The sequence below is a fragment of the Watersipora subatra genome, chromosome 4 (assembly GCF_963576615.1).
Source record: "Watersipora subatra chromosome 4, tzWatSuba1.1, whole genome shotgun sequence".
Taxonomy (NCBI): Eukaryota; Metazoa; Bryozoa; class Gymnolaemata; order Cheilostomatida; family Watersiporidae; genus Watersipora; species Watersipora subatra.
The window spans coordinates 33,069,057-33,095,788 of record NC_088711.1 but is presented as its reverse complement, the minus strand read 5'-3'; the positions used below and the strand labels follow the sequence as shown (position 1 = coordinate 33,095,788).

The 26,732-nt window shown below is 33.4% G+C and overlaps 2 protein-coding genes across 4 annotated transcripts in view; one reads left to right on the top strand and one right to left on the bottom strand.

The window, feature by feature from the left end:
* The first annotated feature begins 1,764 nt into the window (after positions 1-1,764).
* Positions 1,765-20,793, top strand: LOC137392882 (PDZ and LIM domain protein 7-like). Of its 2 annotated transcripts, XM_068079228.1 has the most exons (8): positions 1,765-1,961; positions 9,203-9,354; positions 10,720-10,977; positions 11,801-12,166; positions 15,602-15,782; positions 16,318-16,438; positions 19,666-19,781; positions 20,491-20,793. In XM_068079228.1, the coding sequence occupies exons 1-8, from the start codon at positions 1,842-1,844 to the stop codon at positions 20,578-20,580; spliced, it is 1,404 nt and encodes a 467-aa protein (XP_067935329.1). In that variant the 5' UTR covers positions 1,765-1,841; the 3' UTR covers positions 20,581-20,793. The 2 variants fall into 2 exon arrangements, with proteins under 2 accessions (XP_067935329.1, XP_067935330.1); XM_068079229.1 differs by lacking the exon at positions 10,720-10,977.
* A 108-nt stretch (positions 20,794-20,901) lies between these two features.
* LOC137392883 (max-like protein X) overlaps positions 20,902-26,732 on the bottom strand; it is a 48,433-nt gene continuing 42,602 nt past the window's right edge. For both annotated transcript variants that reach the window (XM_068079230.1, XM_068079231.1), the window contains exons 5-7: positions 26,192-26,276; positions 24,492-24,608; positions 20,902-21,171 (exon numbers count right to left, since the gene is read on the bottom strand). In XM_068079230.1, the coding sequence (XP_067935331.1) occupies positions 21,112-21,171; positions 24,492-24,608; positions 26,192-26,276 (262 nt within the window). In that variant the 3' untranslated portion in view covers positions 20,902-21,111. The remainder of the gene's footprint in view (positions 21,172-24,491; positions 24,609-26,191; positions 26,277-26,732) is intronic.

Genomic DNA, 26,732 nt, shown 5'->3' with positions numbered 1-26,732 from the left:
TAGCCATACAGTATATAAACACACTTAAGCAGGTGCTTCTGTATCAAACTGAACTACCAAACTTGCCTCTGCAATGGAAGTCAGATGGAAAGCATGCTTACTAGTAACAGAGTGTATAAGTATATATCTACTTTTTAACATTGAGTCTAGATTTAATGTAACTACTTGCAATGATGCTTATGAGGAGTTGTCTCTCCGCAACGAACCATAGCTGAATTACCTGTATCATTCTAAGATTTCTACCTCAACTGGTTAATATTTATTATTGGTGTTATGATAGAATTTATGATGAAATACCTTGTTTAATACTTGAAGATGTATAAAATATAATGTGGTATCACTTCATCCGTTTTCCTGTCTTTTACAGAATACAATAACCTGAATGGTAGCAAACAGGATTTGTGAATGTGGAGCAGATTTGTGTGATTTCTCAGATTTGCATCTGAGAAAATAAAAAGAGTAACGATTTTAGGAAACATAAATACACAAAAGTATTATTCTGCTGATATGTTTATGTTTTAAAATATACTTGACTCGCTACGTAGCAAAGAGCCAATCGAACAGTTCCGTTTTGGCATGACAGGCACCAGTGCATCTAAGTATTTAATACAGATTGGAAGACACGAGTTCCATGAGTTGTAGTAAATAGTCTTTTAGTTATTCCATGACACAGTTAAACAAACCCAGTTGCCACACACATTGAAAACAATCCTGACAAAAAAAGACTTGGGACTGCATAGAACAACACAAAAAGTAGTGTACTAATAAGGAGTTGCCTATGCTTTTTCGTTTGTTAAATAAGAAGACAACTACAACTTGTTTGTTATTTCTCATAATAGACAATATTTTAAATAAGTGTAGGTTAAAACTTGAAATTATTTTCTTCTTTTCAAACTAAACTTTTTGCTGCAGCCTCAGGATACTCTAAATTACAGCAAGATGTCAGAAGACTGGCGTGCTGCTACACATGCGGGTGTGTTGCTAAGCATGCGGTGTGTATTGCTAAGCATGCGGTGTGTATTGCTATGCATGCGGTGTGTATTGCTATGCATGCGGTGTGTATTGCTATGCATGCGGTGTGTATTGCTATGCATGCGGTGTGTATTGCTATGCATGCGGTGTGTATTGCTATGCATGCGGTGTGTATTGCTATGCATGCGGTGTGTATTGCTATGCATGTGGTGTGTATTGCTATGCATGCGGTGTGTATTGCTATGTATGCGGTGTGTATTGCTATGTATGCGGGTGTGCTGCTACACATGCAGGGGTGTTGCTACGCATGCGAATGTGTTGCTATGCATGTGGGCTTGTTGCTACACGTGTGGGTATGTTACTATGCATGTAAATGTGTTGCTACAAATGCGGGCGTGTTGCTAGGCATGTGAATGTGCTGCTACACATGCCGACGTGTTGCTATGCATGCCGGCGGGTGTGTTGCTTCGCAGGCAGGCTTGTTGTTAATTACTATAACATCTTCTTCTGGTCATGATTGAGCGATGTTAAAAAAACTGTAAGCTGATTGGTCAGACATGGTAAGTATGTTACACAACTGCAATTATAAATGCATGAGAGTAGCAATGTGACCTTTAAGGAAGAGGTCAACAGCTGAAGAGCGCTAAAGATTAGAGCATTGCAAACATTAGAGGGCTGCCCTGCCATCTGTTACTCATACATGAACAATTAGTAAGGCACGCTACACCCTTGGAGATCATTTGACTCACGGTTCTTCCTCTTGTCAGTCTGAAGCAATTCTATATAGCGGAGACAGTCGGAGCTCAATCTTTAGCTTTCCGTGTGGACGACCTATTTGAACAAAGCGGAGGACAGCATTCATCTTCAGCATGTCTGTTGCTCCGTCAGCCAATGTGAATGTCACTCTGAGCCGTATAAATTCTCAGATTCCCTGGGGATTTAGAATGTCTGGAGGTGTCGACTTCAGCTCTCCTCTCACTATACAAAGGGTTCGTACTCTACTTCACCAACATACACGTATATATAATATATACATGTACGTGTATATATTATATCTACGTATATATAATACACACGTATATTATATATACATGTATATTATATATAAATGTATATTATATATGCACATATATATAATATACGTGTATATAATATACACACGTATATTATATATATGTATATATAATATACACATATATTATATATACATGCATATTATATATACAAGTATATATATATATATTATATATACGAGTATATATAATATATGCATATATATAATATACACGTATATATAGCATACAAGTATATTATATATACATATATTTAATATACGTGTATATAATATACATGTGTATATTATATATACACATGTATATTATTATATATATACAATTGTATGTGTATATTATATACACATATATCAAATATATGTATATATAATATACACGTATGTTCCAGCCTTGTTTCTAATAATATAAAATTGTCATGATAAATGAACATTATTTCTCTGAACCGACAACAAAGAAAGTTGCATTGGTATAAAACAGTAGGCTTTTTGGCCGCCAACTGTGTCCAGCAAATGAATAAGTCAAGTGATTATTTGAAATTTAAATTACTGGACATAGTTTAGCATCTCTCTCATTTACATTTCTTGCAAACAACAGTAGACTAGGAAAAGAAAGTTCAAAGTTTGTAGAAGATTATGTTACGAACATGTAACTTAGTATCCTAATTTTTTGCAAAGTTATCATGAAAAACTTTGCCTTAAACTTGGCTGCTCTTCGGGTTCTGTTGTCACTTACCGCTATTAAATTGTTATTACATTGTTTCATAATGAGCTGTTCATAATTTTATTTCAGCAATATGTTATCATTGACTATGTACAAAATAAAAAAGTAATTACAAACATTTTAGCTGTCTGCTAAAGACTTTATCATTCACCTTTTAAAATTGAAATCATTTTATGAAACAAAAGGCTCGGAAAATTAGAAAATAATGACCAATGCTTCCTCGTTCTAACATCATCAACATTTTTAGTAAAGCTAAAATGTCGCTAACTAGATTAGTATTGCTAACAATGTTAACATTGTTAACATTGTTAACATTGTTAACATTGTTAACAATAGTAACATTGTTAACAATGGTAACATTGCTAATATTTTCAACTTATGTTTGAAATGTTTTAAAACATTTGCTTTTAATAATTTTATAGATTGCCTAAATAATGTAAGATAACCCGATTATCATACAGAGATTTGGGCCTCCACTCATATTACTAGTTTTGCATTATTATATTATGCTATTATTATATTATGCTATATCATTATATTATGTTATATTATTACATTATGCTGTTATTATATTATGCTATATTATTATATTATGTTATATTATTATATTATGCTATTATTATATTATGCTATATTATTATATTATGTTATATTATTATATTATGTTATATTATTATATTATGTTATATTATTATATTATGTTATATTATTATATTATGCTATTATTATATTATGCTATATTATTATATTATGCTATATTATTATATTATGCTATATTATGATATTATGCTATATTATGATATTATGCTAACATATTCATTCCACTAAGTTCGATTCGTGCTGTTTCTACCGCTACAGCTGCCTGCGCTGGTGACTTTTTGATGAAATGATGCGCTATTTGCCACAAGCATAAAGGAAAGCAAATCACTGCTTTGCTTTCATCCATCAACCAATCAAATGAAGTTTTAGTTTAGCTATGGACTAAAGCTTACTCTTCTTATAGCTTGTAATTCTATTTATCATTTGCCGTAGTCACTGATCTCATTCCTCTCTGGCCTTAGCTTTCTAGGTAAGACTAGTGAAGCGCGTGATGATTGCAATTAGACATACGGCTTGCATGTAAATACTTCAGTATAGGTGCCTGCAATATTTAGATTGCAGGGTTTTAGCTTTTAGCTTGATAGTACATACATATTATATTTGTATAGAAAGATTATATGTCTGAGCGTGTGCATTGCCTACTAGTGGCATACTGAATAACTCACTAACATACATATCTGGCTTGGGCATTCATTAAGTTACTGAGCCTCATATATACTGTATATCTGACACAGGAAGTTAAGGAATGCCTAAAGTTTTCAGGAAGTTAATGAATATATATATTATTATCACTTATTACTAACTATTATCAACTGAATTGTTTTAATCACAATTATTCCATATATATATATTTATATATATATATATATATAAATAATTGTTTCCTCACCCCGGTTAAACCATATGGGTGGATGCTTTTGCTCTGACTCGGATCTCCTACTAAAGACCTAGAAGTTTGAGCACTCGCCTCAAGATCTTAGCTGTTCCCAATAGCACACTTTTCTGCAACTCACCTGAGTTGATTGCTGCCGGTGTCTGGGCAAGCCACATTTTATGCGCAGGTGTTATTGCGCTCAGTGCCCCAATGACTACTGAAACTACAGTTGTTCTTACATCCCAGGATTTTGTGAGAACCCAAATCATATAGTGATTATATAACCCAAATTCCAGAGAGATTTGGGTTATATATATAGCCTAAATCTTTCTTGGAATTTTAGATATTAATATGTATATACATTTGTATATATATACTATACAAGTATACCATACTATATGTATACTATACTATAATATACTATATATCAAGGATACTATATATACTTTATATATATATATATATATATATATATATATACTTTATAGATATATATACTTTATAGATATATAAATATATATTAGAAATTTCCCTGTCATACAGCCCATGACCAAAGTGATAATGGAAAAAGAAAAGGTACTGCCGGTTGAGAAATGCAATATTAGCAGTCAAATGGCACTGCAGTGCAATAGGAGAACTGCAATGGTAGCTGCAATGTACTGGGTGTGGGTGTTATTATATACAACAAAACAGCAATAATGAAAGGAAAAGATTATATTTTTATATCTTTACCCTGCAATAGGAGAAATGCAATATTAGAAGTAAAATGGCAACCTGCTGTGTAATATACACAGGCTGGGGGGGCTGTATTATCATTGATCATAGCAACTAATATCAAGAAGTTGTGATGTTTATTTAGATTTCTGTATTTATATCTAAAAATTATGCTGAATTTAAAAATCTAAACAGATTTAAGCTGGTTGTCATAGAAATAGATGTATATCTATAAGAAAATGTAGGCCTATTACTTAATTTTGCAGATATTAAAAACGGCTTGGCAGTACTGCGATATTGGGCACAGCCAATGATTGATTGGGATTGAGATTGGGCATCATCAACAAAATCTTTAGAAAAATAATAACAGTAACATATTGCACACCATCGGTCACTATATACTTCAATCTTGTAAATTCGAATGACTATTCTTATAATTAAATCTTATAATGATCTTATAAAATCGAATAATTAAATCGAATAATAAAATCGGCAAAAAAGAAACAATTACTTTTCAGTACTTCTACGTTAATTTCAGAAACCTTCGGCAATTAGACAACGCCATAGACTGGTAAAATGTGCTCATTTTTTTTGTGAAATGCGCACGACTTAATGGTTCTATTCTCTGTCGCACGGCCTTCTCGGCGTTTCGTTGACCGGTCTTAATTTTGATTAAAAAAGGCTTGTCAAGTTTTTATTGCGATTTTAGGCCCAATTAATCTGTCTATTTATGTATAATTCGATCAGATGGGTTAGTTTAGGATATTGTCTACAAATTTCAAAGACTTGGTAACATATTTAAATAGGTTTATATGTGTTTTGTACCGTTATTATACTTAAACGTCTCCATTGAAAAATGGTTAAATTTGTTGATGAGATTTGGGTACAAGGGTTTGGGACGGCTGTTCATGAACAATTTTCGTGAGTTGTGTGCACATATGCATTTATCATAAAGCTCCCAAACAATCGCTTCGCTCGTGTTCGGTCATGAGATCAAGTATATATATATATATCAAGTATATCATATATCTATAAGATACGATATGTATATATCTACATGGAATATTAGAATTGGAATAATTCCATTGATAATAACGGGTAATAAAAGATAATAATTGAAACAATGACAATGGTCCATGCTATAGAATACTTGTGGTGCACACCATACTTATTACACTCGCCAATCTTTAATGCTGATTGGTTAAAATATTCACACTCCATGCTTCAGCTAGCATGATTGAAGATCATTATTTCGAGTAAGAGATCATGAAGCAGTCTTTCTTTCCTAACGCTGGCTTAAGTTATAATAATGGCTTTTACTATAAAAATAAATGTTTTATGCAAAAACCTTTTTTAGTACACGTGCGATGGTGGGCATTCGCCTAGTATATATATTTGTTTAACACGCAGGTATTGATCAGACCTAACAATATTTCAGCGAACCATTTTGACAAAAATCTGAATAAACTCCATAATTTGATATTTATATAAACTTTATATATGCCAGTACTGTAAGCCTTGTGTTAAACAGCTAACCTCTTACGATATGTCTAACTCGAAATATGTCTCACCGCTACAACTTATTGACATTTGTGATGAAGCTATATAATGAAAATATAACATGAGAATACAGGTAGATGCAGGTAGAAATGTTTACACAGTCAATGAGCTTGTTCAGACATTTTGCTATCACAGTGTAAATATTGGTCTATAGGGCTAACATAACGGCTTGCGACCCGTTTGCACTGTTGGCAGTGTTACTTAGCTGGCTGCCTGTCTGTCTATGTACCATTTTTAGTTGATGCCTGTTATTTGATGCGTCAGCTGGATGCTCTTGGAGAGAGGCACCTTGTTAAACATGTCATTCATAGTCAGCTACATAATACTGGCACTGCATTGGGACATTCATTCACTTGTGCTACAATTGCAAACTGTTACTTATGAGTAGGAGATCATGTGTAATGATAATAATGATTATGTGTACAATTACTCCGAAACGTGCGAATGTATGGGCTTGATTCTCAGGAGGGGCAATCTCTTTTTAACAATCTTCGCTGACATCGGACAGACGCTGCTCTTATTATAGTACAATTAAAGTATTAGCTCAAGTTACTAGCTTAAGTTACTAGCTCAAATCGCTAAATTCATTGGGTAAAAAACTTAGCCATAGACAACTGCATAGCCTGCAACTGTTTATAAGCTATTTTAAATCTTGAGAAAACATGTAGCATAAGAAATATTTTTCAGCAATCTATTTTAGCAATGCCTCGAGCTTTCAAATATTTGAATTATGTATTGGCTGGACACACAGAAATAAACAAACACCTTCATTTTACAGTTAGAATGGTAAATGTTGTATACGTTGTTTAAAAAGAAATATTTTATGCAAAAACTTTTTATTGCCCGTGTAATGGGCATGCCACTAGTACATTTATAAAGTTCATTAAAAGATAATCCTGCGCACATTTTGTTCTACAGTGTTGTTTAGGATTAGTACATTGATGTGGTATTCTAGCTGTTTATCATTCCGTGCAACCTACTTTCAATTTTCATCAGAAGCTAAAACAATTATTAAAATGAAATTCTTATCAAGCCTTAAAAATCTCCTAGGGCAGCTCAAATTAGACATAAACATGCTAAGCCGTTGAGATGCAAAGGATGCAAAGGCATTGCGGAACTAAGGATGTTATGATTGATGATTGAAAGCAGACACTGATGACTTGAGTATTAATAGTGATGACTTGAGTGTGAACACTGATGGCTTAAGTGTTAACACTGATGGCTTGAGTGTTGACACTGATGACTTGAGTGTTGACACTGATGACTTGAGTGTTGACAGTGATGACTTGAGTGTTAGCAGTGTTGACACTGATGGCTTGAGTGTTAACTTTGATGACACGCCTGTTAACCCCAACAACATAAGTTAACCATAAGTTAACACGTTGACTATTCGAAAAGTCTGTCAAAGATTTTTTAACGAACAGCTAAATAAAAAAAATTTATTCAGAAAACTTTTAGGAATAAAAATAAAACGTTTTGTGTAGATGTACTTTCGCATTGTATTTGTCCTGAGCTTGGAGTTTTGGAGCTTGGAGTATCACAATGCATGCATTCAGCCAATCAAAGCTTAACATTTCTGTTGGTATTTCTGAGACAGGAAGCTGTCGCTAGGCAGGCATCACGATAATGTAGATAATTGATATGTTTGTCGGAGTTGGCACTTTGTGCCACTTTAATTTACGAGCAAATCAGAATTCGCTGAGAAGAAAAAGATAAAACGCTTTACTAACAGTTTGGCTACTTTTACATAAACAAGCAGAAATTTTATATCAAAAAGCAAACAGAGACATAAGCCATCTCTACACTGACAGATTTCTGGTCTCGTTCAGAGCAACTCTGTGTTCTGGTATGCTCAACACATGTTTTCTATGATATTGACACTTGTTCCAGGGTGTTGGTGTTTGCTTAGAACATTTTTGGATTCCGCTTTCTCATTGGTTAACTCTGTTGTCCATTAATGCCATTGGTTAACTCTGTTGTCCATTAATGCCATTGGTTAATTCTGTTGTCCATTAATGCCATTGGTTAACTCTGTTGTCCATTAATGCCATTGGTTAACTCTGTTGTCCATTAATGCTATTGGTTAACTCTGTTGTCCATTAATGCCATTTATTCTCTTTTTGAAGGGTGCTATTACGATAATTCTTTTGCAAGCAAAACTAGGATTGAACATAACTTAACCATAAAACATATCGAAAGTCTGGGTGCTCTTATAACGACTTTTAAATACAACGGGCATGCAGGCTCGATTAGTATTTTAAGTGTAGCTAGGATATGATAACTTTTGGTGAATATCATTCTTTTAAACATCAGCTTCTTTGGGTCCTCTTTTGTTTTACTACTTGATTAAAAATACTCACATGAGTCTCACAATCTTTGGAGTATTTTCTTTCACACAACTATAGCATGTTGATCAGATTGTCATTAAAGGCTCAACCTAACTTTGCAGTTATAGAAGTGAAGAACCTGTGCAGTCTCTGTACAGCTGACTCTAGCTCTAGTTTCATCGGCTCATATATAAAACCTCTCATATTGAGCACAACATAATTATGCTATATTCTCAGCACTTCATAAAATGTCAATTTAATTTTCAGACTATCAAACCGGATTGTTGCACATTCAATGTGTCTCATTTACTTAACGCTGCTATCCTAATAAGCCTCTATGTGTGACCTCAGTCTATATTTAGGTGACCCCAGGTACTATCGCATCTAACAGTGGAGTTATGCCCGGAGACTTGATTGTAGCCATAAATGGCATGCACACAGGTCTGATGAAGCATAAAGATGCTCAACAAACCATTCTAGCCTGTGGAAACAACATATCGCTCGGACTGTCGAGGTACGACCCCCACTCCGGTGTTAGCAATTTTTATTAGACAATGATTACCTTCACACCTGAATCTAACAACTTACAGATGAGTGATATACCCTTGTGTTTGTTCCACTTCCTCTAGTCTGCTAAACATAACAATTTAGCAAAAACATTCTTAAATTTTTAAAATTGTTTTATTTAAACTAATCTTCTTGTCCCGAATTTACACACGGGAAATTTATAAATCAGGTACCAAAGGTTCTCACATAGTTGCTGAGTTTTTCATGAGATTATCCATAAGATTACAGATGACAAAAAACAGAGCCAACAATGCGTTTTTTTTAAATGGCATTTTTTCTTAAATACTTTGTCCCTGACACATGTAGCCTGTTGTCATAGTTTTATTCAGTTGGGATCTGCTAGTTAGTATTGCTAGACAGTTTTGATACTGCTGTTATCAAACCCATTGTTACGATGCAACGTAAGTTCTCAACCTACCCTATGTATTAATTTATTTGCAATAATTTCACTTCAAATAAAAAAAAAATTCAAATTATTCTATACAACAATAATAAAACAAAAAAGGACAACAGTTGGCCACTAAAATCAAAAATTAAAAAACTTGAATCATTATAGATTAAAATATCAGAAAATCAAGTTTATACATCTAATATGTAACAGGCAATATATAATGTAATACGCTTTAATCTAATGCAATATGATATAATAACTAGTTTAATAGATTGCAATAAAAATGTAATATAATAAAATGTAAGATGAAATAGTATACTGTAATACAATAAAAGACGTTGTAAATAATATAATAAGATATGTTATACTTTAATATGATATATGATATAATATATACAATGTTTCAAAGATGCTGGAATGAATAAAAAGGCAAAAATTTGCAAAAGCTAACAACTGTGCCTTTGAAAAAGCTGTTTAAACCAGAATAATAAAGAACTTCTTTTTTCCAGCAAGTCTTGTGTTTTCGTAGAGTAGAAGATCTTTGTGGCAGCAGGCCATGAGCTGAGCGAAAGCAACTAGCCTCACTTAGTTATCACGCTGCCTATATACTGAGTCAAGCATGATGACAGCCCGAATTTATATTTGATATTCTTTTAAGAATGTGGGAATGAATCAGTTGCACACTATTCAGTGACTACTCATATAAAATACAGTACAGCGTAATAAAAAAAAACAGTCAACCTTGACAGCTTAGCTAAGTACATCACAGTAAAGCATTAGGTGTCTGTGTAACTGCATGCCAATACAATCTAATTACCAAAGTGTGCAACAGGTGCGCTGGTGACCTATATTTCGCTGCCATTTTTAGCATGTGGACCCACTTGAACCAGAAACCTTTGAGTGCTTTTTTGTTTCCTTTAGAGATTTGGCACATCTGATGGCCGAGCCAGCGACTGCGTGGAATGGTCAAGTTAACTATATCCCGAGTGTGAAGTATAAACCCAACCCCAAAGCTGCTCCACCTAGTCCAGGACACGGGGACGCTTATATAGCCCCCGGTTATGCCTATCAAGCATCATTGGATAGCCCTCAGATTCCTGGCTTTGCTCCAAAAACTAAAGACCTGCCTTCAGTCACAGATACTAAAAGTACTAAAATCATAACAGCCCATGGTTCCAGGTACTCTTCTCATCAACAGGGGGCCCTGAGTGACCTACCCTACTCTACTTTGTGTGCTCGATCTTTTTTGCCTTACTCTAGTGTCCTATCATATAGAGTCACACTATAATGACAAAAATGTAATGTTTTACTCGCTGAAGTGGCATTTAAACAAAATGCACATGCTGCTTTTGATAGGAGTTCGTAAAGCTGAAGATACATGCACAGAGACATACAAGGTTCTACTCGTATACATAAGCAAGGAGTTGTTTGTATAAACTCCAAAACTCAGAGAGAATTTTATGTTACCATAACACTGTATACCATGGCCGTTAAAAATTGATTTGTAAACACAAATCAACTTTTCCTGATAAACTGTGAACAGCCTCTCTATGAACTGTGAACAGTCTCTCTATGAACTGTGAGCAGTCTCTCTATGAACTGTGAGCAGTCTCTATGAACTGTGAACAGTCTCTCTATGAACTGTGAGCAGTCTCTCTATGAACTGTGAACAGTCTCTCTATGAACTATGAGCAGTCTCTCTATGAACTGTGAGCAGTCTCTCTATGAACTGTGAGCAGTCTCTATGAACTGTGAACAGTCTCTCTATGAACTGTGAGCAGTCTCTCTATGAACTGTGAACAGTCTCTCTATGAACTATGAGCAGTCTCTCTATGAACTGTGAGCAGTCTCTCTATGAACTGTGAACAGACTCTCTATGAACTGTGAGCAGTCTCTATCTTTAGTTAAGATAAGATACATGCAAACATTGCTGCCAGATGATATCACTGACTGAGATGTGAAATCCAGTCAATTAAACTCGCTTATCACTTGATAATTGTAGAACAAGTTATTCAGGCAGCATTTTGAATCCTCAAGCAGCAAACCCCACACCTGTTCAAAGACTGCCTAAATCCTTTGCACCAACACGACCAGCTGCGGTTTCTATTGCTGCCGCTCCGGTGCAAACTCCACCCAATGTAGCTGCTTATCCTTTCTCCCCAAAACCAGCTTTCACTCCCTCTCCCTTGTCCCCGCCAATCAAGCAAGCTGCTCCTATGCCATGGATCCCAGCTGATGGTAATAATAAAGTCAAAGACTTGCCTTGTGGAGATAGCACAGCCCACAGAGGCATTTCAACATACTACAGCTCGGCTCCTCTTGATCCCAGCAAAGTGCCTGTCTGTAGCAATTGTCGAACAAATATCAGGTAAGGGAGTTATTCTCCCATTATTATGGTTCAGAATTGTCTCCTCATCATCATGAGTAATAACAGTATGTAACAACACCACACAATCATACAGCTATTCTGATCAGTAATAACAGTATGTGACAACATCATACAATCATACAGCTGTTCTGATCAGTAATAACAGTATGTGACAACATCATACAATTGTACATCTACTCTGATCAGTAATAACAGTATGTGACAACATCATAGAATCATACATCTATTCTGATCAGTAATAACAGCATGTGACAACATCATACAATTGTACATCTATTCTGATCAGTAATAATAGTATGTGACAACATCATACAATCATACAGCTGTTCTGATCAGTAGTAGCAGTATGTGACAACATCATACAATTGTACATCTACTCTGATCAGTAATAACAGTATGTGACAACATCATAGAATCATACATCTATTCTGATCAGTAATAACAGCATGTGACAACATCATACAATTGTACATCTATTCTGATCAGTAATAATAGTATGTGACAACATCATACAATCATACAGCTAACCTGATGAGCAGGCAAGATGTAGTTTGGAAACTGGCGCACTTAAAGATATCATGATGGATGATGTATGAAGTGCATTATATACGCGTTCATAAAACGCACTTGTTAGTTTTTTATCATTCCATGCTATTTACTGTATACTCTTCTGTAGCGGCCTTTAAGTATTGCTACAGACTTTACGACTCTTGTTAAATAGGTCTTGTACTGCAGCAAAACACAGTGTCAGTAGGCTACAGTTATAAAAAATGCCCATGGCCCCCAGACCATATTGAGACTTAGTTGACTCAAGCAAAGCAAGCTATTGTTGGCATTACAGAACTCTAATAGGATGTCATGAAGAATTTATTTAAGACAAAGATTCAGTGAAATGAGTGATAGTTTAAATTTATGAGGCACCTTTATGGAAGTATATAAAGTTTCAAGGTATTTTGATTTATTGTTTGCATTAGAATGTATGTAAATTATTTAAAAAGACAACTTCAATCAGTTTATTTAGCCTAAACTTTAATAGTAGCTTTACATTGAAGGCTATCATTTGATTTTCCAGTCTTTTGGTTTTCCAGTCTTAAATAAGAAGATTTGGGCTAGAATAAATTTCAAGACTAATTTATTGCAATATTGTTCTTTCAAAGCCTATAATATAGTCTGTCCCTAAGGTACTTCAAAAACAACTTGAATTACGTTTGTGGAATACATATAAGGTATGCCTGTAACTCATTCTTAAAGTTGAGTGAATACATATAAGGTCTGTCTTCAACTCATTCTCAAAGTTGACTGAATACATATAAGGTCTGTCTGCAACTCACTCTTAAAGTTGACTGAATACATATAAGGTCTGTCTTCAACTCACTCTTAAAGTTGACTGAATACATATAAGGTTTGTCTGCAATTCATCCTTAAAGTTGACTGAATACAGGATGACTATTTTTTATTAATCTCTATGACATACATGTTGAATTTTATTGTACACGAAGCCTAACCTCACAATCAAACTTCATAATAAATCCTCGTAATCAGAGCAAAATCATTGAGCCAATGTAAAAATATTTATAAAATATTTTTACATTAGCTCAAGGATTTTGCTTTGATTACCATAGTCGTGATAATTTCAGCGTAACTGCTCTTTCTCACTCTATTTTCCACCGACTCTGTTCCAGTAGCCTTAATTTAAAGTGACAATTTAAAGCCAGCAACTATGAGTTTGATGACTAACTAAATTTAACCGTAAATAGCTTGATGGCAGCCGCAAAACTGAGAGCTGCTGACATAAACAAACATGACTTGTCGTACGTGTTGCAACTTATGCAACACGCTGTAAGTTAATATTTCTAGATCAACTCAATACACCACCTTTAGGGGGATCTTAATCAATTGTGTAGGATCTTGCTAGATGCCTTACAAACCTGCAAAAATAGATGCACACTGACATTTAATGCAATGGAGAACCTGTAAACTCGAGGGCACAAGTACATGTAATATTAGTCCAGTATTTGTTACATGCTTGACTTTTCATAAGCTTTTCAATAGATTATCGCTAAAGCTTACTGTTTCTAAATGTTGTTGCTTCCTCCTCACTCATCAAGCATTAAGGGATGATAAAAATGTGTAAAGTCCTTTTTATAACTCCTTGATTTCTTAAGGTTTTTTTTAATTTATTTTTTTTCAATCCCTATCCATCCTGGCAAAATTGACTAAAATCTACAACCATGGTGCATTTTTTTAAATAGTCTGTATTCAGCCCAACTTTATCTCTGTTGTAGGACTGCTGCACTGTTGACGCTGACTCCATGCTCTTGACCATTATGTTGGGCTTTATGTTAGAGTTACAGCGTTCATGTAGGGCATTCTACATATTTTAGAGACGACACAAAGTCAAACATTATTTTTGACACAATTTTGTTAGATGATTAACAAAAAAATTGTAAAAGTCGCCTTTTTCCAAACTGATACTAACAATAAAAACTCTGTTATCACCACACACTTTACAGTAAGCAACCGACACTGATATTCAATAAGCAAGTGATCAAGTAGTATAGCTATGAGCTAAAATGCAGTAAAAGTAAAATGCTAAAAATATTTTTAAAGTTTTGTTGTGCAGAAGGTCTTTTGTCATGATCGCAAACAAATATGTAATACTTGTATGTAATACTTGTATGTAATACTTGTATGTAATACTTGTATGTAATACTTGTATGTAATACTTGTGGACATTCAACAGACATTTAACTGAAGAAAAGTACACACATACACAGCTTAATATCTACCAAATAAAATACAGTTTAGATAAAGAAGTAATTTCACAGTTTTAGATTAAATGTGACAGGACGGACAAGAAGCGCCGTGATGCATTATTAAGATAAATGTTCTTTACGTTTATAATCATATTCATACGTATACGTATACGTACATGTATACGTATACATATACGTACACGTATACGTATATGTATATACGTATACGTATATGTATATACGTATACGTATACATATACGTACACGTACACGTATACGTATACGTATATGTATATTTATATGTATATTTGAATTTGAATGATGCTTCAAGTGACTGCGAAGAAAATATACAAAAGAGAGGAAGAGTATCTAAAACTATTTTATATGATAGGATAGAAAATAGAAATATCACTTTTTGTGGTTCAAGTAATTTCGCTTTTTATATTTGCACAAAACTATCAATTTAATTACTTTGAACTGTAAATTTTTCCAGTTTTGAAAGCTAATTGTACGAAAATATTTTTCATATTTTATCCTGTTAATATTGACCAACCAAAGACAAAAACCAACAAGATGAGAAGTTGTCTAATAATCATGCGTGTATTCGGTGCACAGAGTAGTGTTAGCCGATCTATTACAGAGCTCTAACTTGTTTCAGGGGTCCTTTTATTGTCGCCTTGAATAAATGCTGGTGTCCGACGCACTTTTCCTGTGCCAAATGCAACAGTGAGCTTATCAACAAAGGATTTGTGGAGCTTGATGGGAAGATCTACTGTGAAAATGATTATGAAAAGAACTTTGCTCCGAGATGTGCCAAATGCTCTAAAGCTATCATGGGGGTAAAAAGTTCTTTTCGCATTAATTAGGGTTGATTTGTGTGTTTCATCATTTTATGGTTTCACATACTCCAAGGATAAAAAATATTTATAAACTATTCAAGGCCATCTAGTCAGGCATTTTTGTCTCTCTGTAAAGTGTAACTCTATGGAAAGTGTAACTCTATGGAAAGTGTAACTCTATGGAAAGTGTAACTCTATGGAAAGTGTAACTCTATGGAAAGTGTTTAGCATTTATAATAAAGCTTTGTGCAAGACGACCATACCAAGTGACAACTAAAAAGTTTTAATATTTTGACAACTCCGAAATTTTGACAACTCTAAAATCATTATTATTTTGGAGTTTGATTATTCTAATTTTAACTTGACGTTTGAGTAGCTGAATCAATTAATCGATCAGCTAATAACATGATAGACATTCGTAGACATGCCATCTTACCATTTCTTTGAATAACATATGTTATTTTAAAGGTTCACATAAGGTCCTTTCAGTGAAAATATAGTATGATATAATAAATTAACAGATTGCTAATTTTAGGATACTGTGACTGCCCTTAAGGAAACCTGGCACAAAGAATGCTTTCGGTGTGCGGAGTGTGGTGAACCCATCAGCACTGGAGCTTTCCATGTTGAAGATGGCAAGCCGTACTGCCTGAATGGTTAGTTCCAACTCTGTATTCTTATTATTAACACGTTAAGGTTTATTATCTGCATCGCAAGACTTACCCAGAATGCAACTGAAACTAATATACAATCCAAATTTTTTATATATATACATGTATGTACCTATTCAGTACTGGGTGGTCTTCATTTTAAACTGCAGGAGACTGGTTGAGAACATGTAAACAGATATTAAGAGATGTTACCAACATTTAGACCAGTGGTCAGCAACCTTTTTTTACTGAGAGAGCCAAAAAACCCACATGTCTCAAAATTTAATTCTAGGAGAGCCATATGTATATTTTGAATTTCGAAAACATGAAATGGAAAAGGAAGACCAACAAGTTTAATATGTTTGTAACCAGCAAAGCTAGCAGAATTAAAGTCACCTCGCCGGGTCCATGCGCTGAGCTGCTGCTGGCCAGCTTTTAATTTAGACAGAAGTTTTTGGCAGACCTTCTTTTAACCGTCTCCCATCAAATAATTCCCTGCAAATGTGGCATGGCAGGAGTCAAAGTGTCGCTTTATATTTGACCATTTTATCAACGCAATATTATCATTGCATATTAAACACACTGCAAAACCCGTTCTCTCCACAAAGGCAAATTCTTTTCTTCATTCTTGCTGAAATGTCTGATACTCTCATCTCTTTTAGCCAATTTTTGGTTTGAAGGGTTTACTTTTTGATTTAAAAATGACCAGTGTGGCCTCTGTACGGCCTGCGCAGAGCGGAGTACAGAAAGCACCAAAAACTCTTTGCTGCGTGTGCCACATGAAGTTGCAAATGAAAATACATTTTTATTCAATGAACGTTATTTTTTATTTTGTTTAATGTTACTGTAATTTCAGCATTATTTGTATTATTATTTTAATTAAATTGATAACAAAATTAAGGATTAGTTTTTCCACTAATTTATCAAAAAGCCAGATGTAATCATCAAAAGAGCCACAAATGGCTCGAGAGCCATAGGTTCCCTACCCCTGATTTAGACAGACGTTGAGAGGTGTTACTAACATTTAGACAGGCGTTGATAGATGTTATAAGCATTGAGACAGACGTTAGCTAACAACATTTTTATATACGGAATGGCATGCTACTTTCTATGCTAGTGCCAGAATTTTCATTCATCCAAGCACCTCTCAGTACACCTTCTAAAGCAATATTGTTTAGATTTGAAGACCAGGTTAATACCAATGCACTTATAGAATTCAGGAGCTTATATACAAGTCCGTAAAGTTATTTATCGCACTCAGGTTGTATTACTAGGAACAGAGCCTATCTATCGCACAAGGTTATGATCTATCTGTCTCTCTCCCTCTCCTTCCCCTCCCCCTTCCCCTCCCCCTTCTCCTCCCTATTTCGCTCCCTCTTCCCCTTCCCCTCCCCCTCCCCCCTCCCCCTATCATCTATCATCACCTGATTGAGACATGCTTGTTCTTCCAGAGTCTCTGCTGAAGCTTACTAAAGGCAGCAATGGCGTTTATGATCTATTATCATGTAGAAGCTTCACTTTTCCTACACTAAATCTTGTACAGAGTTTATATAATGCATTTATTTTAGCCCTTTGTAAAGTTAGCTGCAGTATGTATTATTAAAAGTTATCATGAATTTTTGATCATGATGGATAAACCATGACCATGGTTTTTTTTCTCATGGGTTTCTGAGTTATCATGGTGTGGAATAAATTAAACTACATAAGTACAGGGCATTTTATGGGAACATTTTTTCAACATAATAAGCAAATGTTGGAGTAAACTAACTTTGCATGTGACAGTTCAACTGTATCTCATTTCTTGAACTACAGTCAATGTTTGACTTACTTGTACGTCATACATCGTACTTACTCTCAGCATACAACTCGTTTACCATACGATGTGAACTTTGACCAATGCCTTTTCTCTACATATAACATACATCTCCTAATGTTTACATATATCTCCCAATGTTAACATACAACTCCTAATGTTAACATACAACTCCTAATGTTAACATACAACTCCTAATGTTAACATATATCTCCCAATGTTAACATACAGCTCCCAATGTTAACATATAGCTCCCAATGTTAACATACAGCTCCCAATGTTAACATACAGCACCCAATGTTAACATACAGCTCCCAATGTTAACATATATCTTCCAATGTTAACATACAGCTCCCAATGTTAACGTACAGCTCCCAATGTTAACATACAGTTTCCAATGTTTTGCGATACGTTGCACTTTGGCAAATCCTTACATAAGTACAAAGTTCTCCTTAGCACAATTTAGTTCTAGAGTACTCGAATAATATTAAACAGTTTTTCATGCCTCTCTTTTATAGTTTTAAAATGATAGATCTTAAGAAGACCAGTTCGAGTAGAGACAGTGAGAAAAAGGAAAAACGAGAGATACTAACATAAAACTAATGCAAGAAATCATTAAAAACCAACTTGAGCAATTATCTTTGCATCAATTGTTTAGAGAATCTATAGCCCGTTAGAAAAAAAGGAGAGCCTAAGACAAGTTAAAATAGGGGGACCTGACATAATAAGTAACAATAAAATTTCTAAAATTATCACATATGAAAACAAAAGAAAGAACTTGTAAATTCATGTAAGTTATGTTAATTTAAAAACCAGACAATCTGAAATACAGAGCTGGAGAACTACCAGCTCTGTATTTCTCTCTGCATCTGTACACCTGTCTCCAAATGTTTCCTGTTTTGCCAAATGTACTCTTTCTTCCATGCTGCCGTGTCTAGAGATATTAAAAACCTCCAGTTTTGGCCATTATATTAGTTTCGGCTCAAACATAAGTATCATGCAGTTCTTTCTTTGTTTAACCTTTTGCAAAGTTGTAGATAAAGCATTTGCTTTAATGTTATATATAATTTGTTTGAACTATTCATCATTAAGTCATTCAGCCTTTGAACAAACTAAATAAAATATAATGCAATATTATAAAAAACTCGACAGACAAGAAAATCTTGGAACAGATTATATTTATGTCGACATTTGACTGTGTTTGGATAGACATCTGCAGAAATATGAACCTTAAGTTTTCTTGATCCACTGCTCATCTCAGACAGCATGTTTGCTTCACGCAACTAAATCAACAATCATCTAGCCTTTCACGAGTGTCATGTGACACAATCAGACCTCTATACTGTCTGCATTATACAACTAGAAATTCTGTGATATGTAAATATGTATCTTTAGCGAAGGCTTGCTATTACTTTTATAGACTGGCAGAGACTGTTCCAGACCAAATGTGCGGGCTGCAACTTTCCTGTGGAGCCTGGAGATAGGTGGATTGAAGCTCTCAACACCAACTGGCACTCTGAATGTTTTTCTTGCAATGTAAGCCAAGATTTTATTACACGGTAGCACATTTTGATGGAACAATACTATGCATCTATTATGAATTAATTTGCATTGGTGTTCTACTTAAAACATTTCATGCTGGCAAAAATCGCAATGAAGTCGAAACGAAATTAAACCCTTGAAAGTAAAAATCTCGCATGAAATCCGTATGTAACATGTGTTGTAAGTTATTTACATTATTCAATACTCTACTTTGTTGAAGACTCACATTGAATAACATGTATGTTGCAATTACCATTAAAATCCACAAAAAATTCTCTCACCAACCCACTCAATAACAAATCCACATTTTTCTTTTCGGAATATTCCAGACTTCGTGACAAATTTCCACAGTAAAACAGAAAAAGAGACACAATTGTTACGTTATTTTAATAGCTGAATTTAGCTACACTACTAGTGACCTGAAAACAACTAAAATGACATAGGAAAACCTGTCTCTAGACATTATCACAGTAAAAATCACATTTGGCAAGTTCATAAAAACTCTAACGATTCACTTGGAGTCGTTTGGATCGTAAGAGCATTCTCATATGTAGTTGGTAAGGTGGGTGAGTCCTGGCAAGGAGTATTCTTTAGCCGATAATACTCATAACGTAATACCTCCAGCTAATATTGTACGACTAAGTGCAGTATGTATGACAGCACTTCTATACGGAGTACTGATTAGGTTTTTGGCGTTTTGTAGGTTTGCAATTGCCCGTTAGAAGGTAAGGCTTTCTTCGCTAGAGATGGTCGACCTTATTGTAAAGGTCATGCCGGAGCGGCAGCACGCTGAAGCTGTCTGAAAGTGGAATATGTCGTCAAGTGCCTATTTTAGTGTTGTTGATTTTTAGTAGACCCTTAATGCGTTACTTTGCATTTTCCTGGAATTTAAACCTGGTATCAATTTGAAACCTTCACAATTTTGTTGTGTAGTTATTTTAGAAGATTTATTGACGGTCACTATATTTTTGTTATCAGCAGTAATTGTGCGATGTAGAACAGCTCTTGTACCATAGACTAGATTTTACCACTATTTTTTTAATCATGCAAAGCTTCTAAATGAACATTTGTCCCTCTACAACAATACTGTCATGTCCCTAGCAATATCATAACCTTTTTCTTGTAATCATATTTTATTTAACAAGTACCCTTAGTCATCTTACAAACCGTGTTTAAGCAAAAGGAATTATATAAAAAAACTGACACACTGAGTTACAGAGGTGATTCTCTTGTAAAAGTATAAGAGATCGTCGTGTGAAAAAATAGCTGCACAAGATATGAGAAGATAACAGAATAATGAGTCGCTATCTTTTGGAAACAAAAGCTATTTCCGATAGTTAATGGTAGCATGATGGGCGGAGGCGTGCATCACTTCCTTCAACACCTACAAACCATGTTGGCCATCATTCAAGATCCAATCAATAAATATTGCTAGAAATCTGATCTGGAAAACCAGTTCATACGTTGCAATGTCAAGTGTTTCAAAATCTACATGACTAACATGGAGAAAGCTTTAAGTTTTCAAAATATTGCATTATATGGACAAAGCTGAAACATTATAGGTACATCTAACTACTACTAACTAAATGTAATATCATATATAGCTAGTACTAACTACTATCATACATATGACTATTACTAACTAAATGTAATATCATATATAACTATTACAAACTACTATCATACATATAGCTATTACAAACTACATGTAATATCATATATAGCTAGTACTAACTACTATCATACATATGACTATTACTAACTAAATGTAATATCATATATAACTATTACTAACTACTATCATACATATAGCTATTACAAACTACATGTAATATCATATATAGCTAGTACTAACTACTATCAAGCATATAACCATTACTAACTACATGTAATATCATATATAGCTAGTACTAACTACTATCAAGCATATAACTATTACTAACTACATGTAATATCATGTATAACTATTACTAACTACTATCATACATATAGCTATTACAAACTACATGTAATATCATATATAGCTAGTACTAACTACTATCAAGCATATAACTATTACTAACTACATGTAATATCATGTATAACTATTACTAACTACTATCATACATATAACTATTACTAACTACATGTAATATCATGTACAACTATTACTAACTACTATCATACATATAACTATTACTAACTACATGTAATATCATGTATAACTATTACTAACTACTATCATACATATAGCTATTACAAACTACATGTAATATCATATATAGCTAGTACTAACTACTATCAAGCATATAACTATTACTAACTACATGCAATATCATATATAACTATTACTAACTACTATCATATGTATAGCTATTACTAACTACATGGAATATCATATATAACTATTACTAACTACTATCATATATATAGCTATTACTAACTACATGTAATATCATATATAGCTAGTACTAACTACTATCAAGCATATAACTATTACTAACTACATGTAATATCATGTATAACTATTACTAACTACTATCATACATATAACTATTACTAACTACATGTAATATCATATATAACTATTACTAACTACTATCATACATATAACCATTACTAACTACATGTAATATCATATATAACTATTACTAACTACTATCATACATATAGCTATTACTAACTACATATAATATCATATATAGCTATTACTAACAACTATCATACAAATAACTATTACTAACTACATGTAATATCATGTATAACTATTACTAACTACTATCATACATATAACCATTACTAACTACATGTAATATCATGTATAACTATTACTAACTACTATCATACATATAACTATTACTAACTACATGTAATATCATGTATAACTATTACTAACTACTATCATACATATAGCTATTACTAACTACATGTAATATCATGTATAACTATTACTAACTACTATCATACATATAGCTATTACAAACTACATGTAATATCATATATAGCTAGTACTAACTACTATCAAGCATATAACTATTACTAACTACATGCAATATCATATATAACTATTACTAACTACTATCATACGTATAGCTATTACTAACTACATGGAATATCATATATAACTATTAATAACTACTATCATACATATAGCTATTACAAACTACATGTAATATCATATATAGCTATTACTAACTACTATCATACATATAACTATTACTAACTACATGTAATATCATATATAACTATTACTAACTACTATCATACATATAACCATTACTAACTACATGTAATATCATGTATAACTATTACTAACTACTATCATACATATAACTATTACTAACTACATGTAATATCATGTATAACTATTACTAACTACTATCATACATATAGCTATTACAAACTACATGTAATATCATATATAGCTAGTACTAACTACTATCAAGCATATAACTATTACTAACTACATGCAATATCATATATAACTATTACTAACTACTATCATACGTATAGCTATTACTAACTACATGGAATATCATATATAACTATTACTAACTACTATCATATATATAGCTATTACTAACTACATGTAATATCATATATAACTACTACTAACTACTATCATACATACAACTATTACTAACTACATGTAATATCATGTACAACTATTACTAACTACTATCATACATATAACTATTACTAACTACATGTAATATCATATATAGCTATTACTAACTACTATCATACATATAACTATTACTAACTACATGTAATATCATATATAACTATTATTAACTACTATCTTACATATAACTATTACTAACTACTATCAAGCATATAACTATTACTAACTACATGTAATATCATATAAAACTATTACTAACTACTATCATACATATAACTATTACGAACTACATGTAATATCATATATAACTCTTATTAACTACTATCTTACATATAACTATTACTAACTACTATCATACATATAACTATTACTAACTACATGTAATATCATATATAACTATTATTAACTACTATCTTACATATAACTATTACTAACTACTATCATACATATAACTATTACGAACTACATGTAATATCATATATAACTATTACTAACTACTATCATACATATAACTATTACTAACTACTATCATACATATAACTATTACTAACTACATGTTATATTATATATAACTATTACTAACTACTATCATACATATAACTATTACTAACTACATGTAATATCATATATAACTATTACTAACTACTATCGTACATATAACTTTTACTAACTAAATGTAATATCATATATAGCTATTACTAACTACTATCTTACATATAACTATTACCAACTACATGTAATATCATGTATAACTATTACTAACTACTATCGTACATATAACTATTATTAACTACATGTAATATCATATATAACTATTAATAACTACTATCATACATATAGCTATTACGAACTACATGTAATATCATATATAGCTATTACTAACTACTACCATACATATAACTATTACTAACAAAATGTAATATCATATATAACTATTACTTACAATTATTTCAGTTAACCCACAATGCTATGGTCCAGTTCGTAATTTAATATAAAAAGAATCAATGTCACACGTCGATCGGTTTAACAGCAACTTATGTTAAAAGAAAAGTGCAAAAATGGAACCAGCCATTGTGGCCTGGGTGGCTGTCACGCTATACCTGAGGCTTGCAGTACTCCTCCAACCAATTGATCATACAGGCCGAAAGCTCAGCAAAATTGCTCACAGATATCGAGCTGTTGAAGGACAGGAAGAGGTTGTCCATGAACTGCTGAAACTGTAAAACATAACTCAGGTCTACATAGGAGCAGGTATTATAGTAATAGTAGTATAGTAGTGATGATAGTGATTAATAGTAGTGATGATTGCTGTAGGTCTACATTAGAGTAGGTATAGTAGTGATGATTGCTGCAGGTCTACATTAGAGTAGGTATAGTAGTGATGATTGCTGTAGGTCTACATTAGAGTAGGTATAGTAGTGATGATTGCTGCAGGTCTACATTAGAGTAGGTATAGTAGTGATGATTGCTGTAGGTCTACATTAGAGTAGGTATAGTAGTGATGATTGCTGCAGGTCTACATTAGAGTAGGTATAGTAGTGATGATTGCTGTAGGTCTACATTAGAGTAGGTATAGTAGTGATGATTGCTGCAGGTCTACATTAGAGTAGGTATAGTAGTGATGATTGCTGTAGGTCTACATTAGAGTAGGTATAGTAGTGATGATTGCTGTAGGTCTACATTAGAGTAGGTATAGTAGTGATGATTGCTACAGGTCTCCATTAGAGTAGGTATAGTAGTGATGATTGCTACAGGTCTACATTAGAGTAGGTATAGTAGTGATGATTGCTGTAGGTCTACATTAGAGCAGGTATAGTAGTGGTGATTACTGCAGGTCTACATTAGAGCAGGTATAGTAGTGATGATTGCTGTAGGTCTACATTAGAGCAGGTATAGTAGTGGTGATTACTGCAGGTCTACATTAGAGCAGGTATAGTAGTGATGATTGCTACAGGTCTACATTAGAGTAGGTATAGTAGTGATGATTGCTGTAGGTCTATATTAGAGCAGGTATAGTAGTGATGATTACTACAGGTCTACACTAGAGCAGGTATAGTAGTGACGATTGCTACAGGTCTTCATTAGAGTAGGTATAGTAGTGATGATTGCTGTGCAGAGTGTACTTGTTTATAGCGTTATGTTCATAGCAATGGTCATTAAGGCCCCATACCGTATTAATAACATAGATAACACACTTGCGCTCGCCTTCACAGTAGGCTTTGGAAAACTGTGGTAAATTATTTTCAACAATTCCGTACTAGGTTATAAATGATACATTCATTGCACTTTGTTATGCCGATAGGTTTTACAACTAACACCACAAATCATCTCTTTTTGCACATAAGATAACTTCTTAGCCTTAAAAAGTCTGTGTGAATATTAGCCAGGAATTGTAGTCTTAATATCATCATGTCTATCCTAGCATTTGGATTTTAATGTAAGCTAACTTGTAAGTAGATACTCAACAATCATTAAGTTCTCAAGTCAGTGAACAAGCCTTCAAGTCCTTTCAAGTCCCCTACACATAGTAGGTCTATTCCAATTACATTATTACTTTCAAAGCAGCTTTTTACCAAATGCCTTGACTAGAAAACTGACCATCCAACAACACTCCAATGAGCAAACAACATAACAACATAGCATGCACACCAAAGAAGTATGTATTGCAGATTTTGCAGCACAACTGCATATAATTTTGGATGCATATCACCTATATGAGTGCTATATTATATGCCCTGCAAGTACTACTGCAATAAGCTTAGCCTAGCTTAGCAACAATGTGAGTGATGAATATATTTACCACACGAAACTTAATCTCTTCTGGTAGTTCTGCTTCTCCCGCTGTGGGCAAATTCTGATTGGTTTTTACAACATGTTCGTAATTTCTGCAAAGAAAATACATCAATTAATATAACAATAATATTAAAGGTTTAATTTATTTAAACAACCTTAATGAACTTTTGAAAAGAAGCAAATTTTAACTGCAATTTGAGTGGTTTAATTTATTTAAGAATGCCTTAATAAGGAAACAGCACAAATAGTATTCTTGTTCAAAAGAACCAATCGCAAGGGTCTATCCTTATAAATCACAAGCTTTACTCCAGCAGATTCCTAATAAGACACCTTTGTTTTTTGGAGCTTGCTTAAATGACTAACACAACTTTTAGAGTTATCTGCTCTTTCTGCAGTGGAGCTAAAGTACAATAGGATGCAATTCTTAAAGATGTAGTTGCGTCAAAAATGAAATTAGGACCCATAAAAGGCTAACACATCAGCTACAATTTGATGCCATTTTTGTCTTTGTAGACCAACCCTGTCCAGAGATATATGCGTTTGAATGA